General features: G+C 43.3%; 1 protein-coding gene and 1 long non-coding RNA gene across 3 annotated transcripts in view; one reads left to right on the forward strand and one right to left on the reverse strand.

Annotated features, from left to right (window-relative positions):
• Positions 1–17,052, reverse strand: part of LOC310684850 — a 231,750-nt gene that overhangs the window by 116,625 nt on the left and 98,073 nt on the right. The gene's annotated exons all lie outside the window — the stretch shown is intronic.
• The window catches only part of RPS6KA1 (ribosomal protein S6 kinase A1), a 111,260-nt gene that overhangs the window by 8,256 nt on the left and 85,952 nt on the right, over positions 1–17,052 (forward strand). The window contains exon 2 of one of the 2 annotated variants that reach the window (XM_083455080.1): positions 15,299–15,715. Coding sequence is in view for 1 of the 2 variants with exons in the window: in XM_083455079.1 (XP_083311205.1) it covers positions 15,581–15,715 (135 nt within the window). In the remaining variant the exon portion in view is untranslated. Of the gene's footprint in view, positions 1–15,287; positions 15,716–17,052 lie in introns of those variants that run through there. The other variant, XM_083455079.1, reaches the window with a different exon arrangement.

The following is a 17,052-nucleotide window of genomic DNA, read 5'->3' on the forward strand; positions in this document are numbered from 1 at the left end:
GGGAAGGGAAAGAGACACGGGGGAAGCAAGACTGACAACAGAGACAAGAAAGCAAATGGCTTTTGAATGTGTAGGGTGTAAGTTTCATGCGGGGATTTTTAACTGGGGGTTGAAGCAAGAGAGGAAAGTGGCTCCAAAAAGCGTAAATCTGTCAATTTCAGTTTCAATTTCCCCCATCTTAAATTCTCCAAATGTCCACATCAGTTTGCAGTTTTTTGAAAATAAGTCTTAATGGAAATCATCAGCTTTTCAGTGTGAATTCCTAATATACACATTTTTGCAAAGCATTTCCCCTAATATAATGTATTTTTGTATGTTGTTTTCACTCATATAGGCATTTTTATGCACACACCATTCCAGTACATGCATTTTTGTACTCATCACTTGGCTGGAGAACTGCACTGCAAAATTCGGAGAAGTGTGAATTTTGAAGGTTGGCTGCCTTTCAGGGCTTGTCCACACTCCTGCTTGTCCTGTGCCTACAACATGGTTTTCCACTTGACCAATGCTTTCTATGCATGGGTCCTAGCAGTTTTGCCTTTGCCCCCTGCTTTCCCCCTGGAAAGGCTGCTCTTTAGCATTAAATCAGACCAGACAGCAATCTGCAGAAAACCCAATTGCCATTTGTTCCAATTCTGTGCTAAAGATCATGTTTCCCCAGGGGAATGCAGCTGGGAAAGCAGGGGTGTGGATAAGCCCTCAGTTCATGTCCTTGTATCAGAAAGTGCTAAGTAGGTAGAATTGCCTTTAAATGTGAGCTGACTCTGATTTCTTCCCCCATCCCCAGCTCCACAGAGAGCTTCTAAGAAGCAGTGCCAGTCATAAGGGGCTAGTCAGAGACTTAAATGAAAGCATCAGGCTTTTAGATCAGCTGACCGTGGTCATGCACATGGATGTAATGGGAAAGAAGGGCAGAAAGAAGGTAAAGAGCAATTTCATGCTGCATGCATGAGAACCAACACTCCTCATCTGTAGGCTTAATCACCCATCCCCACCAGATAATTGCAGACAAATGGCACATTCCTTTTCCTGCCCCTATATAGGTGATATACTCAAAGCCAATCATAGCCTAATGTGGATTGTTGCTAAACGTTTGGTGTTGGGACACCTTATGGGTGGAGTTGCATCTCCCCAGCCTATCCAAACCATCTCATGGAAGAATGCAGTCTAATCCTCTCTTACAGCATCATTTAAACATCTCTTTCCACTGTACTGACCTCATTTCTGCTGTCATTTTGCATCTGAACTGCCAAAAGTGGGGCTTTATTTATGTTTGCAGCTTTTCGAAATAGGTAGGAAGGAATGCACAGACACTTGGAGGTGTGATAAATGATCTGGAAGCTGTAGCTCTTTTTAAAGGAATTGCAGACGTCACATTTTGAGCAGTTTAGTTTATCCCCACCCCACCTGAAAATCTACATCCTTTACGCAATTGCAGCATTCATGTGGCTCCCCAATCAACTAAATGCAATGTGATTAAAAGTGTAGCCAAACAAACGCTCACACAGGAAAGTCAATGTCGAGTTCAATGAAATGTGTGAAACGTGGTGTAGCAATGTTAAGGGTGCTGAGAGTTGTCAGGCAAACTCTATTCCCCTCATAGAGCTACAATTTCCAGAGTTCCTTGGGAAGAGGGATTGACTTTTAAACCACTCTAGATTGAAATGGTAGCTCTATGAGAGGAATATGTGACCTTCTAACAACTCTCAGCACCCTTAACAAACTATAGCTTGCAGCTTTATTCTGGGGAAGCTATGACTACTTGCAGTGGTGTGATATTACTTTAAGTGTATAGAGCAGGTGGGGTCTAGGACCTGGTGGCAGAGTCAGTGTCAATCTGTAGTGTAGTGAAGAGGGAATGCAGTGAAGTGCACCTCTGGATTTTATTTTAATTATTTTTCTGGAGCAGGAGCATCCAGTAACGGAGGGACCCAACTTCTTTTGCCAAGCAAATGAGGCGTAGAGTAAGTCAGAGAATGAGGATAAGAAGCAGACACTGCATACTCAAACCTGATCTTTCATTCCTTTTCTTTGTTGGGGTTCTCACTTTAAGTAGGAACATTTATTTGCAAGATTGTTTGTATTTTAACGGAAAGTTAAAGGCTGCAGTTGAGCTAGTTGAACATACTTTCAACTCACAATGTTTTCCAAGTTGATCCTATGCAGTCCGAAGTAAGAAGTGGTGACTGGTGCCTATTGGGACTGGTGAGGCGGAAGACAGGATGGCCAGCAGTAGGGTGAGCCATAGCTAACGAGAGGCAAAGCCAATTAATTCTAGTTTTGTCACCATCATTCTCCCTGCTGAGTTCTACAAGGGCAACACTGAGCCTAAGCTGACAGACCTTGCACTCTGAACTGGATGTAAGTAAGAAGGCCAGAAGGTGGGGGCTGGCTGAGGACACGATGAGGTTGCTGGGTAGAGCCGGATTACGAAATAGGCAGAGTAGGCCCCATGACAATGGATCAAAATAATATTGATTTGATCTTGAAAGAAAATTGCAAGCAAGCTTTCTTAGTTCAATGTTATCCCATTTAGAGCACATGCACAATAAACCTCTAGATACAAAGTTTTCTGTGAGTTAGATTCTGGTAGAATATTTGTGAGTAGCCAAGTAGAAGCTTCGAGATAATTTGCAAGCCCCGCCCCCAATTTTTGACTGCCTGGGGCATCCACAGGGTTTAATCCAGCACTGTTGCTGGGGCAGTATCCTATTCAACCTAATAGGCCAGCCTCTCCTGGAAGTAAGCACACCTCAATGAGTTCAATGGAGCTTACTCGCATGCAGTAAAAAAATGCATAGAATTGCAGTCATGCTGATCCTAATAAACTGGGTGTTATGCTATATACTGTGACTATATATATGCACACACATGTATACCCCACACTCCACCACCACTATGCCTCTGGTGTCAGTAATAGGTGGTAGGTCATGAGATTAGAGGCAGATATAGGGCAGGGCACAGAGTCAAGAAGGCGAGTATGCTCTTGCTTCGGGAAGGAGGCATGAGGGCTCTGGCAGGGTCCTAGAGCCAGTGGCGGACCTTGGTGTCTCAAATTTTAGTGATTCCCTGTGTGATGCCAAAATCGGGCACCCCCTGCCTCTCGCCTTCCATTGGATGTCATAGTTGCAGTGCCTGCTGCAGCGCCCCATACATTCTGCACCCAGTGCAACTGTCTTTGCTAGAGCTCTCCATCTTCACAAAGCTGAGTAAGCAACTAGGCTTTGGGAAGGAGGCAGGAGGACTGTAGGACCCTGCCAGAGCCTCATATCTCCTTCCCAAAGTCTGCTTAGGCAGGGGGCATCAAATTTTAGCCACATAGACGGCATCATACTGTCAAAGTCCACCCCTGATGGGATGTGGTGTGCCTTCTCTTTGTGTAGCAGTTGATAGTGGAGACACCCATTTAACAGTTATGTGGAAGCCAGGAATTTTTAGCACATTCATCTTTTCTCACCCCTGCACTTTGCAATGGCAAGCTGCGTCAGCTAAAGTTCCATCCTTCTTTGCCACCTTCTGCATCAGGACTGGTCCTCCCATTAGGCAGAGTGTGGTGACTGCCACACGCAGCAGTTGCTGGGTGAGGCTGTGGCAGTCCCCTGCCTTTTTCTACCATTCCCCCACATCTCCCCACCACGACCACCATTTTAGGATATATCTGTGTGTGCTAAACAGTCTGTCCCACACATCCTAAACTTGAGCTGAAGTACGCTTTCCTGTTGCCAGGGTGGAAGCCAGTTCAGTTGGCTTCTGACTGTGGATTGGTGGGGGGGGGGGCGGTGTTTAGCCATCTTGGCCTCAGGTGGCCAAAATGACTTGGCTGAGCCCTGATTAAAAGTGCAACAGCGCTATCCTCAGTGTCATTTTGTCACCATAGTAACAGAGGGTTGACCTAATTCATAAGAATGTGTGAAGCCACATTACACTGAAGCAGGTCATCATTTTATCGATGTACCTTCTTAACTGGAGAAGCCAGGGGCTGGTACCTTCTGCTCTGCCTGCGAATTATTGAGCTGTGTGCGGTTAAGTCTCTCCAAATTCTCCACCATAGCTGTGGGCTGAGAAATTAGGGGATGGGGATGATTTCACTGAATTTCTTCCAAGGAGGGGGGAATTCTCCAACAGCTTCTCAAGGGCAGGGCTCACCATTGGCAGTGGCACAGACCTTATTCTTTTAAGGCTGCAGGTGGCAGCAGCCACCGTGTTGGCATCCTGGACAACATTTTCCACTCTTCAGGTAGTGCACCATATCCAGGCTACATACACACCATACATTTCCCCAAGAATAATGGGAAGTGATTCTAGTTTACACCCTCAGCTATAATTCCCAGCACCCTTAACAAACTACAGTTCCCCAAATTATTGGGGGAGTGCTTTAAATGTAATGGGTGTGTGCAACCATAGTGTTGGTTCAGGACACTGTAAGTTGGGGAATGGTGACTGCCACAAAAAAATGGTGAAGAATATAGGGGGGTGGGATCTGCGAAGTGGCCTCCCCCCCAAAAAAAGAAATCTCAGAAATTTTGTAGGAAAAATGTCTTCTGAGAAATCTTGGCTCAATTGGTTCAGCATTAATTTATCCCTTTCCTGAAACTGCCTTCACTACATGAATTTTTAAGAGAGATGCCTGAAGGCACATTTTTATCCCATGAAAAATAAATTCCAGCCTAGATATTGCTTCCTGACTTGACCCCTGAGGTTAGAAAGAGCAGCATTTTATCAGCTTTGAACTTTCTCCTACCACTTCCACAACTACCTATTTGTAATGGGGAGGAAGAGAGAAGAAATGGAAGGCTTAATAAAAACAAAGAGAAATTAAAAATGAGGGGTTTTTTTTAAGCAAGTAGACAGTGTTCTCATTTTGCTTTATTGTGATGCATGAAAGACATATATGTTAAAAGAGTTTCACAAGAAAAATTTAGAAAGAAAGTGTTCTAAATATATCGCTATCATTTCTATATCTAATATATTGGTGCCTTCCAACACTATGATTCTATGATATCAATACAAATTTGCAAACCTATACAAATCCAAATAACAATGAATACAGTGCTACCTTGGTTTAAGAACAGCCCTGTTTACGAACTATTCGGTTTACGAACTCCACAAAACAAGAAATAGTGTCCCAATTTGAGAACTTTACTTCGGTCTACGAACGGAATCTGAACGGTGGAAGGGCACCAGCAGCAGCAGGCCTCATTAGGAGAAGCGCACCTCGGTTTAAGAACGGTTTCGATTTAAGAACGGACTTTCAGAATGGATTAAGTTTGTAAACCGAGGTACCACTTTACAGTATTATAAAACCACAACAATTATGGAGTTATTGGTAGCTTCAGATTTAACGATTCATGCTGGAATTTGACAAAGAACATTTCCCTTAAAAAATCAGAAGCTATCAATGACTTGGAAAAGGCTCATAGATGAAATGGACTTTTTACCAATGTTCTAGCTAGCCCGCACCAGCTAGTTAGCATTAACTTCTGGTGGTGAAATGCTGCGTATTTGAGCATCTGTTTATGTTTTGCGCTTTGTATTTCTGTGACCTCTGTTGATTTCTGAGGATGGCTGTCGTTCAAGGCCTTGTGCTGTTCCTATGTTGCAGGCCTGTTTAGAAGTAGCAGAAGCTGCATTATGCTGTATACCTTCAAAGCACATTGTTTCCCTCAAAAAAAAATCTGGGCCCTGTAGTTTACCCCTCACAGTTACAATTCCCATAATCCCTTAACCAACTGCAGTACCCAGAATTCCTTGAAGGACAGAATGTGCTTCCAATATGTTTTAAAGGTATAATTATCAGGGCTTTTTTCCAGCCGGAACTGGCCAGAACTCAGTCCTGGCACCTCTCAGGTGGGTGCCATGGTCATTAACAGAGTTAATGGTGAGTTCTGGCACCGCTTTTTCTAGAGAAAAAAAAATAGCACTGGGTATATACATATAGTGTGTACACAAGAAGATATAGAGGGAAGGAGAATGAGAATGGCTTTTTAATATTTAAAGAACGGATCTGGGTCAGGTAAACTCATTTTGATTGGTCAGGGGACTAATAAACTGATTGGTTGGAGGGTCCAGTCAGTGAAGAAAGGGCAGCTAACTGCCTGTTGAGAGAAATTATGGCAGCTGGAAATGTTGACTGAAGATGGAAGTGTGAGGCAAAGGCCAGGAGAGACTGAGGTGAGGGTGGGTAGCTGAGCCTTCAGAATTAAGCTCTTCTTCCTGGTGTGATAAGTGTACTTTGCTGGCAAGGGAGCCAGTGGCTGTGTTGTAGTATGAGGCTGTGTAAAGTTCTGACTGGAATAAGGTGACACAAGCGTTTTGGTTTTAAACAAAAATCAGCTGAAGCATTTGGAAATTCAACTGGAAGAGATTTGGGGTTAGAGGCAGATTATTCCCTGTAGCTGGATGGGGTTGTGAGTGAATTTGGCTGTGCTGGAAGTTTGCCCTGAAGTAAAAGCTACCCGGAGGCTAGCGTCAGGGTCAATGTCTCTGCCTTGGCATGGACCAACACTGGAGGGTATAATAATTCACTCTCAGGGAGTACCTTCACAAAAAATCCTACATTTTATTTTATTTATTAAATTTAAATCCTGTTCTTCAATAGAACATGCCCTAGGCAGCTTTATTGATTCTTTGCAGCCATAGCTTCTCACAGTGAATTACAGGGAAGTTTTATTTTGGCAAGGGTTCTGAGAATTCGCCATCAGATATTCCCCTCCTCCCTTAAAAAAAAACAAAAAAAACCCTCTTTTGTAGAAGTATAATTCTCACTGACTTCCCTGGGGAAACACACATCTGTCACAGAGGCAGTGTGGTGCAGTGGTTAGACAGACTGTCTATGACCGGAGACACCCAGATTCAAATCTCCTCAACCCATGCCACCAAACTCCCTCAGCAACCTTGGACCAGTCACATTCTCTCTCAGCCTAGCCAACATCACAGTGTTGTTGAGAGAATATTTGGGGTGGGGGGAGGTAGAATCATATCCGCTGCCTTGAAATCATTGGGAGAAAGGTTGAATATAAAAGTAATACATAAATTGGCTTGAACTGTAAATATAATCTGATAACTACCGTAATTCACATACCATTGTTTTGTCCTGCTCCCCTCTTGTTTTTCTTCTCTGTGTTTTTGTATGCGGATGAGATGATGTATCACTTTGTCTGAGCTGTGCATACGTCTCCATTACTATTTTATTTTTCCTTTGCTGGGTGTGAATGTCACACTTTGAGAGAGAACAGAAGCTCCAGATGTAAGATATTTTGGCCAGCGCCCTTGAACATCACATTTAATAGATTTTTCCTTTTGTGATGGGTTTCTTTCCAAATTAAAAAAAAATGCACTTTATTTGCTGCTACATGTGATCACAGCTGCCCAAAATGCCACAGCCTTCTGAGGCAAGTCTGGGCAGCAACACGAGTGTGGAAAATGCTTCACAGCAGCAGACAGCCTACAAAATTAATGCCTGGGGGATGGCAAGGCAGGGAGAATGTGGATCTCCACTTCCCCTGAAAGAGGTGGCCGCAAGCATCTGATGAGTCTTGCACTTCTCTTTAATGATCAGGAGGCCATTCAGTTAAATGCAGTTACATAAGGGAAAATGTATTCAGTAATAGGTGGCCCTACCATGAGATGGAGTGAAGCGGCTGCCTCAGGCAACAGATTTGGGATGTCACAAAAAAAGCAGCAAATGGTTCTTGGGTGATTTTCTGAATGAAATAGGTAAAGAACTTGACTAGCTTTGGGTACTGTTCACCTTGACTAAAGGTCATTTGCTGCTCTGCCTTGGCCAGGAATCATTTGAAACAAACCTAGGAGGGGGGGGGAGATAATTTCAGATTGGGGGAGGGTGAAGCATCTAAGTAAGGTTTAAAAGGCCTAGTTTTATTTATTTATAATCAAGGTTTAAGTCACAGGAAAAGCATAGCATTGTATTTTATAAGCTTCTGTTATGGTTACTATATACCTTGTTATCAAAAGTAAAACAATGTCATCCACACAAGTCAGCTTCTTCTATACAAAGACATTTGTGGCTTTGGCACAAAGAGCTAGCACACAGGTCTATTCATTTAAACACATATTATTTAGTGTGTAGAACGGCCTTCCCCCAAATTGGTACCCTTCAGATGTCTTGAATTACAACTCCCATCAGCCCCAACTAGAACATTGCAGTTGTGGAGACCCAGTCTGGAAGGCGACCACATCACTGGAGGGTGCAATGTACCTTTTCCCAAACTGAAATCTCCCCTAAGGAGCTATTTGCAAAACATTACAAGGGTAAGTAGCAGCCTTGGAGGATGGAAAGTAATTTTAAAGAGGAAAACTGCGAAAGAAGGGATTTCATCCACACACATGAACCAATCCTGGTCTCACCCAATAGGCTTCACTTTGCTCTGTCAATAAGGAGTAGAGATCAAATTCCGTGCTTGTGTCATACACCCATGATGATTGTATTTATAATTAGTTTATAGATATATTTCATATATCATCTAACAACATTATTCCTCCAGCCTCCAGCCCAATGTATCCCCAACCAACCAAACGTAATCCACCCCACTTGATAATTTAAACATTGTGTTACAAATGATTGACAGGGCTGAGCAGAATGTTGGACAGAGCTAGAGGAAGTGACTGGTAGAGATTGTCATTTAGGAAAATGGCAAACTGACAGCTGGAGACAGGCAGGGGGGAATGGGATTAGAGAGAGATGTCAGTAAATATGTAAACAGAGTAAGGATAGCAGCTAGGGATAGAGGTAGTCTTTTTAGGATAAAACATTTAAACTCTGGAAAGTGTTCTATTAGCAAAATAGAATTTGACATGTAATGATCTGGGGGATTTCAAAAGCAGATATATCTCATCCCATGTATGAAGTGACTAGCCTCAGTGCCTATACTTGCCTTCCACTGCAAGAGGCAGTATGCTTCTGAGTAAGAGTTGCTGAGAATTGCAAGTGAAGAGAGGGCTATTTCAGTCAAGTTCTGCTTGTGTGCTTCCTATAGGCATCTGGATGACCACGGTGAGAACAGGACACTAGACTAAATGTGTCATTGGTCTGATCCAGCAGGGCTCTTCTTTCGTTCTTAAGTGGGACTGGGCCCAGATTTCCAAGGGAGATTCCTACTGCTCTCTCCAAATCAGTAGGTGGTGGAGGCTGGTATCCAAGGAATGTTTGGACTTAATTGGACTGATGGAAGAGACTAATCTTAGGGACAGAGCCTTTCAAAGGTTCCCAGGAACATCACAATGATATATCATAATTCCTATCAAACATCAAATTAGGTGTTGTGCATTCCTAACTTGATTTATTTCTTGTGTCTGCTTGCACATTCTACTAGTGCAGGGAGTAGGAAAAGACTAGAAACAGATGTCCCTTGGAATGCCCACATGTTCAAAGCCCAATCAAGTGGTACAATCACGAAGCAGCTTTTAAAAGGGTTAACCAGGCTCAAGAAACAATGTTCCTTCCAACCACATCCTGTCTGATCTTCCTACGTTGAGAATTCTCTACTTCAGCTCCATAAATCTCCTCGAAGGAGCTTTCACTTGTCATAGAAACTTGCAAAAATATGGCAACTGAGCCAGAGGTAATATATACCCACAAAGCAGAAAGAGACCCATCTCACTTGAGAGCTTAGCCAATCAAATGAGAGAAGCCCAGGCAGTAGAGGTCATCTCTGCTGGTTGCCATGGCTACAATCTCACCATCATCCTTCCCTCACCTCCCTATACCACAAATTTCCCGTTTCCTGGATGGAAAGAAATGAGCAATGAGGGTCTCGACTTATTTCCAAACATTGCGGAGTGCTTGACATTTCAAACAGGAAAAGAGGCTGCCTGTCTCTTCCTTGCACTAACTGAGCATGGTGGATGATGGCCAGCATATTTGAAATTCCAGCTGCACGGAACTCCAAACACTCTGGGTACCTCACCGTGGCCCCTTAGGACTGCAGGCTTGCCTGCCAAATGCATTGCTTGAGCAAGGCAGATCTGGTTTAAGGGTGATTTTTTCTGTCTTCTCTTTTAATGCTCTTGGATCCAATCTATTCACTCATAACTTTGCTTTAAATATGTAGTCAGGTGCCACAGCCTGCCGTGGTGCTGGCCTTGATCTCAGAGCCAGTCACGTCTGGGGCTGCTAAACCATTGTCTGGGAACCAAGTTCCTGGTGCTAACTGATTCAAAGCCCACAAAGCCTGAAGCTGGTGGTCCTGAGCCCATAGAACCTAGGCTATGTTAGCAGAGTCACTTAAAACAATGCAGGTAGAATCCAGAGAGAAAAGAACGTGATAATGTTTTACTGGGTAAACATAAGAAAACAGTACATGTTATGAGGAGAAATAGAGAGGTTTTGTCTTTCTTAATTCAGGCCTTGCTGGCAGTAGCATGATTTTCAGCTAAACATACATAGGGGAAACTCCCAAAGAACTGCACAGCCAATTAGCACATTAGTTACCTCAGCAAGGATCATGCCATTCTGGCTGGTTGCTAAGCAGCACCACCAACTTCTCTTGATTGGCAGCCAACATAATAAACCATTAGGTGAAGGGTTCCTACAGTTGTAATTCCAACGAGCTGGTGATCTAGCGCCCGATACAGGACACCCACAGAAGTATCCCCTGGGCCTGACTCACCTGAGGAATTGAGTGCTTCCCACACTGCCACACCTGCAGGGCACCACAGCAAGTGCTCCAGATAGAAGGCCACATCAAAGCAAATAAGTACTCAGGCCAAGGGATTAGCCCTTTAAGATCCAGTTTTCAGGCCAGAGGGGTGGAGCTTGGGGAAGATGGAGTGGAGGAAAGGACTCATTGAGATTTACTTCAGCTCTAGCCTTTGTTGAAACAAGTTTACTGAAAGCTTTATGTAGTGTTGCAGCCGCCTTGGTTACCTGATAGGGATGGGTCATAGCACAGCTTGGAGGGGTCCCTTACTGCATGTTGTGGCCGCTACGACCTCTCAAGCGAAGGAACTGGAGTCCTGGACATTTGCAAAATTGGGGTTTTGCTGGTGGGGTGGGGAGGCCAAGTCATTGAACTGGGCAGGGGGAGAGAAAAATGTGGCAAGAGAAAGAGGATACGTTCCAAAAGTTAGCCACAAAGAGAGAAGGGCGAAGGAACAAGGCAAACACTTGCAGGGCTAGGTGCAGGGGGAATGAACAACTTGTAGTAAAATTAGATAAACTCCCCTCTGGCAATTTGAACAACCTGCCCTCGGGAGCCTCCACCAGCACCTTATAGGAGGGGTGATACCCAAGCCTGAAGCTTGATGTGCCTTGTTACTAGTCACCCGGAAGGTGATTCTCCAAACCAGTCTAAAGTCTGCTAATGGAAGAACTTGATGTTAGGTTGTATGTATCATTAATGTCTCTGTAAACAGTTTAAAGAGTACATTAGTACCAGGCTAACTCTTACTCAAGAGCAGAGGTGTCACAGAAAACTCTGACATCCAGGAGGTCATCATAACAGCCCCTTAACCAACCCCCCAAGAATGGTTCAAAGATGCAAGCAATTGCACTGATCCATTATATGCACACATTAAACAGCAGAAGCAGCACATATCCGAATATCCAACTTTATTAAACAGCTGACAGTCACAGAATAGTAAACTGATCTCATCTTCTGATGGCCTCTTTTGTAACCCACTACAATGATTAAAACAGCAGCAGCAACCTGAAAGTCTCCTTGGGGTCTATTAATTACCCTGGTGCTCCAGCAGATGACGTCTTTGCTCCTGTTCTGAAAAAAGATCTGGAACTGCATTCTCCCTCTACTATACCACTGATCAGGAGCTGGGTCAGATAGGAGGGAGAGGCAAGAGAGCAAGAGTGGAGTCGTATTATTAATTTATTTAGGCTAAACACTTGCGCTTCATTCATATTCCTGCCTTAGTTTACAAAGTATATATATATCAAACAATCAGAACATGTATGTGCCCTTCAGTTGTGCAAAGGATTGGATGGGATCATCAGGAAGCTCCTGGAATGCTAAATAAAGTGAGGTTTTCATGCTTGCGCCTAACCAACCTGAACTAAGGGATGAAGAGCTGGTGTGCCTCTGACTCCTCCCTCTTGTGTGTTTTTCATGTGATCCTGCCCAAGCGGTGAGATGTATTATCTGCAGTAGAAAGTATCCAGGGCCAGACATGAACACCTTAGCCCTGATACCTCTGTACTGCTCAAGGCAGTACAGGTCAACCTTTTCAAACCCAGGACCAGCTTTGGGATCCACTTTTAATTTTGTAATCACCCGTAACCATCTTTTATGGAAGTTGTTTTATGCCAACATTCCAAAACCTGGTGCCCTCCAGATCTTTTAGATTACAACTCCCATCAACCTCAGCAAGTGTCACCAATGATCAGGAATGATGGGAGTTGAAGTCCAACAACATCTGGAGGTTGGGGGAGGCTGACTCATGTAAATGATTAGTCCCAGGTCGCCCTCCAGATGCTGTTGGGAGTACAACTACCATAATCTCTGAACCTTGACAATGCTGGCTGGGAGTTGGAGTCCAACAACACTTGGAGTGCCATTGGTTTCCCATCCCTTGCCTTCCACTTGCAAATCATTTGCTGTGCAAGACAAGTTCTTTCTAGGTTACAAAAATGTTAGCACTAATTGGCAGATAAGAATAACTATTTATTTAGAAAATTCACATTTTCATTCTCATGATTCAGATAACCTTCTTGAGTTGATAGCTGCTATAAGAGTTTTCTGAGCCATGCCTTATCATGTTTTAAGAATGAGTAAGATTGCCTCTTTGATAAATATTTAACATATCAAAATGCTTTGGGAATCAAAACAATCCATGCATTTGTTTGTTTGGCATTACATTTTAGGGTGATCCATGAGTGGTCCAGAGGGTGGTGGTATGCAAATAATAATAATAATAATAATAATAATAATAATAATAATAATAATATCTGGGCAGCTTACAGTGCATATAAAAACATAGTAAAACGTCAGACATTAAAAACTTTCTGTTACAGGGCTGCCTTCAGATGTCTTCTAAAAGTTGTGTAGTTCTTTATCTCCTTGACATCTGATGGGAGGGTGTTCCACAGGGAGGGTGCCACTGCTGAGAAGGCCTTCTGTCTCACTTCTCTCAGTGAGGTAACAGCTAGGAGACCCTCAAAGGAGGACCTCAGTGTCTGGGCTGAGCGATGGGTGTAGAGACACTCCTTCAGGTCTGCTGTTTGGACAAGCTACCAATCATACGCAATCATGGATCAAACACAGCTGAAAACATTTTCCAGCACAGAATAAACCACCACATATTTCAAGGATTCTGTCTCTGACTATGATTTTAAGCAAGAGATTCAATAACAGATTAAAACTTATGAAAAGGGAACAAACCTCCCTAAAATAACCATGTTGTAGTAGATTCCGGTGTAATAATTTCTGCAAGAAGCTGCACCACAGAATCTATGACAGGTCAAGAAATAAATTGGTGCTGTTTAAATCTGCAGCCTCAGGCTGCTGAATAGATTGCCTTAAGCTGGAGACATCACTGGGGATGTCATACTGTACTTCCTTTCTTTTTTAAATCAGGCACAACATTTTCCCTCAAGGGTTTTTGCAGCTGGCTTTGTACAATTTATTCTTTGCACAGGATTTGTACATCTGATGAATTATGTGATCCATGGCAATGTTTTTGGTACGCATGTACAGCCGTGCCTGTGCCATAGAATTGGAAAATGAAAAAAAGAACCAGTTATTTGTTAGCAGGAGAGTATATGTATATTAAGAGTCTGAGAACTGTTCACTCTGCATCTGGACAAATGAAGTTGTGGAAGGACAACAAGGAATGTGCCCCAAACCCGGAATAATTACGTACACAGATTTTTAATTTTTCTCATTAAGCAACTCTTGAGCGTTCCCACAATTCAGAATATTTGGGCAGAACCATATGCCAGTACAGGAGTAGATGTTGGTGGAAAGGGCCTGGGAAGTAAAGCTTCAACTTATGAGAGACTCACTAAAGTCTTTTATAGAATTTCCTGGGAGCCCGTACCATTTGAACCTACGACTGACTTTTGAGTAACCATGAATAGACTGTATGTGAAGAACATGTAGTCTGCATAGAGAAAATCCCTGGTATGACTCAGGAAAAGGCACTTTCATGTGTTCAATTTAGGGGTTTGTTTTCCCAGTTCTTGGACCGATTTCCCCCCAAGTTTTGGTCAGCAATCAGGAGGACAACTTTTCCTCCCTTCCAAATAGAAATTCAAAGGATGAAATATCTGTCCCTAGATCCTGCCCTTGATAGCTGGATTCTATTATTATATTTATTGTTTTTCTTAATGTTTAGATATTACTTTTCTTCCATCCTGGAGACCAAGATGGCATATATGTAGTTTCTGGAAGTTCTCCCATCCAGACACTTACTGGGCCTAGATCTGTTTAGCTTCAGCCAGGTGATGGTCCCACATACCTTCCATACCATGGGATCCAAAGGTTGCAACTCCTGCAACTTATACAGCATGAAGAACACTGGATGTTTTTGATGGTTATCCGGATGGCACTGGAAATTCAAACATGTTTTAGTTGGGGCTTATAATTATCCCAATAATAGTTTTTGTAGACTGAGCAGATTCTACATCCTAAGCAATAGTAATTTTGTGTATTTGCTCCTTCTCTCAGAAGACCTACAGACCTGATCATTCAAATGTAAGCATGTGCTTTTCCTGGCATCTTTTGCTCTGCCCACTTTTGCTTCTGGTTCTGCTGAGAAACTGATATTTTAAAAGTGATATATTACATGAAACACATTAAAGGAGTGCTATTCCACTTGTGGAAGCACCTTATTTGCTCGTCAAAGTGGCATACCTATTTTCAGTGGTGAAATGCCAAGGGCCTGTAAACAAGAACCCCATTGTTGGATGACTTCCGGTATTAAATATTGCTTGCTGATAGCATCAATCACATGCAGTGGGAATGCATTTTTGAATGTTTCAGAGGATTTCAGTAATTATTATTCAAGCTGGAAAATGAGCTAGGAAACTGACCCTGCCCTCCCCAGGAAGAGAGGCCATTTCTTCAGCAATGCCACTTTAATTTCTTAGACTCTCTCCTCTGATACCGAAACTGTGAATGTGACACTTCATTTGCTTTAGAAACTAGTGGTTTGGGAAATATAACTTGGTCAGGTTTTGCCATTTCAAAGCCAGCCTCACCAACTCTGCCTCCCTATTGTAAGAGCCAATCAATCTTCCCATTTCTTTAGGAGTAAGAGTTGGGAATTCTTAGTGCACAGAAATATCTGATCCACATGTATAACGCTGCCATCCCATCCTCTCTGTCAGGCCCTTCTCTCCAGGCTCTGCTCCACTCCTTTCTTGAATCCGTTTCCCTGGCTGGAATGTGTCCTTGAACTCTGATAATACCTCTGGCTTGGCTGGACTGAGAGATGTTTGTAAATGGAATGTAGCCTGCTCCTGTGCCTGGAGACAATCAGTCAGATCGTGTATCCACAGCAGCGACTAGGGGAGGAATGACTGCTGGGAGAAGCATAGAAAGAAGAATTGCCATGGTACACCTGCATCAGCACAACTGGATGCCTTCATTTGCCCCAGCTGCAACAAAACATGTCTCTCCCATATCAGTCTCTACAGCTACAGCAGGCAATGCAACTCCAATGGATTGACTTCACCTCCAAAGGCATACTCCTCCATTGTCTCATGAAACAGATGGATGCCAACAACAAAGCTTGCTCTACAAAGGTAATAGTCATATCTTTTGTTCTGCCCACTTTTGCTTTTGCTCCTACCTATTCTTGGCTTTGGCCTCACCCACTACTGGCATGTGGTACCTGGAAAGTTGCTCATGAGGGAATGTGGCCCTTGGACTGAAAAGGGTTCTCTGCCTTTGCTTTAGAACAAACTTGGCCCGCCATATGTTTTTTTGAGACTACAATTCCCATCATCATCATCCCTGACTACTGGTCCTGCTAGCTAGGGATCATGGGAGTTGTAGGCCAAAAACATCTGGAGGGCTGAGTTTGAAGAAGCCTGCTTTAGAATGTGATGTATTGAGTACTAAAGGGGGAATCATGGGGGATATGTTAGGCATCTGTTTGGTCACTGGATGCTGGACTAGATAGGCTATTGGCCTGATTCAGCAAGCTGTTCTTATGTTCCTACGTCTTTTGATGGCTATTAGTCACCAGTTTTAGGCTCTCCAGGTGCAAAAGAAGATAGGGCTCCTGCACCTTTAATAATTACCGGTATGTAGAAGAGAGGATAATGCAGGTGTTACTTGTCAGACAAACACCACCTATTAAAATTCCCTTTTCTACACTATAATTAAAGGTGCATGAGTCCTATCCTTTTTTGCACCAGGCCATCACATTCACCATGGCTAAACAGAGAACCTCTGCACTGAATACAAGTTGCTGAGGCAGTCAACATTTGGAGACGACTACTGCCTTCCTGTCCAGGCGGTGGTATTCCTGGAAGCAACCTGGTTAGCCACTGTGAGTGGTATGACGCTGTACTTAAATGGACTTTTGGTATGATCCAGCAGGGCTCTTTGTACAGTGCTAACGTGTCTCATTCAGGATTTTCTGAATGGTGAAATATGCACAAGTAGATAGGTTGCTTCTTCCTTCCTTTATAATCACACACATCATCACTACATCATGCAAGATGTCTTAAAATAAAAATAGGAGACTACATAAGAGGGTGACTTCTCATCCATCCTCAGTGAGGCCTTACAGGGGTGATACACCACTGAAATCTACTCTTCTACACAGCTAATAAAGGTGCACAAACCCCTGTCCTCTTTTTCAATATGCTTTACAGTGGACCCTCTGGATACGAACTTAATTCACACCCCGAAAATTATGTAAATAGAGGTGCGCTTCTGCGCATGACGTGATTGAGCGCTTCTGTGCATGCGCGCACGGCAAAACCCAGAAGTACACACTTCCAGGTTTGCCGTGGCTCTAATCCAAAGATTCCGTATCCAGAGGGATACGTAAGTAGAGGTACGACTGTATATGTTAGAGGAGTGGGAAATTGGAAGAGAACTCAAAAGCAGGAGATGAAATGATTGTTGT

This window comes from Podarcis tiliguerta (genome assembly GCF_965153285.1).
Source record: "Podarcis tiliguerta genome assembly, chromosome: 8".
NCBI classification, from domain to species: Eukaryota; Metazoa; Chordata; class Lepidosauria; order Squamata; family Lacertidae; genus Podarcis; species Podarcis tiliguerta.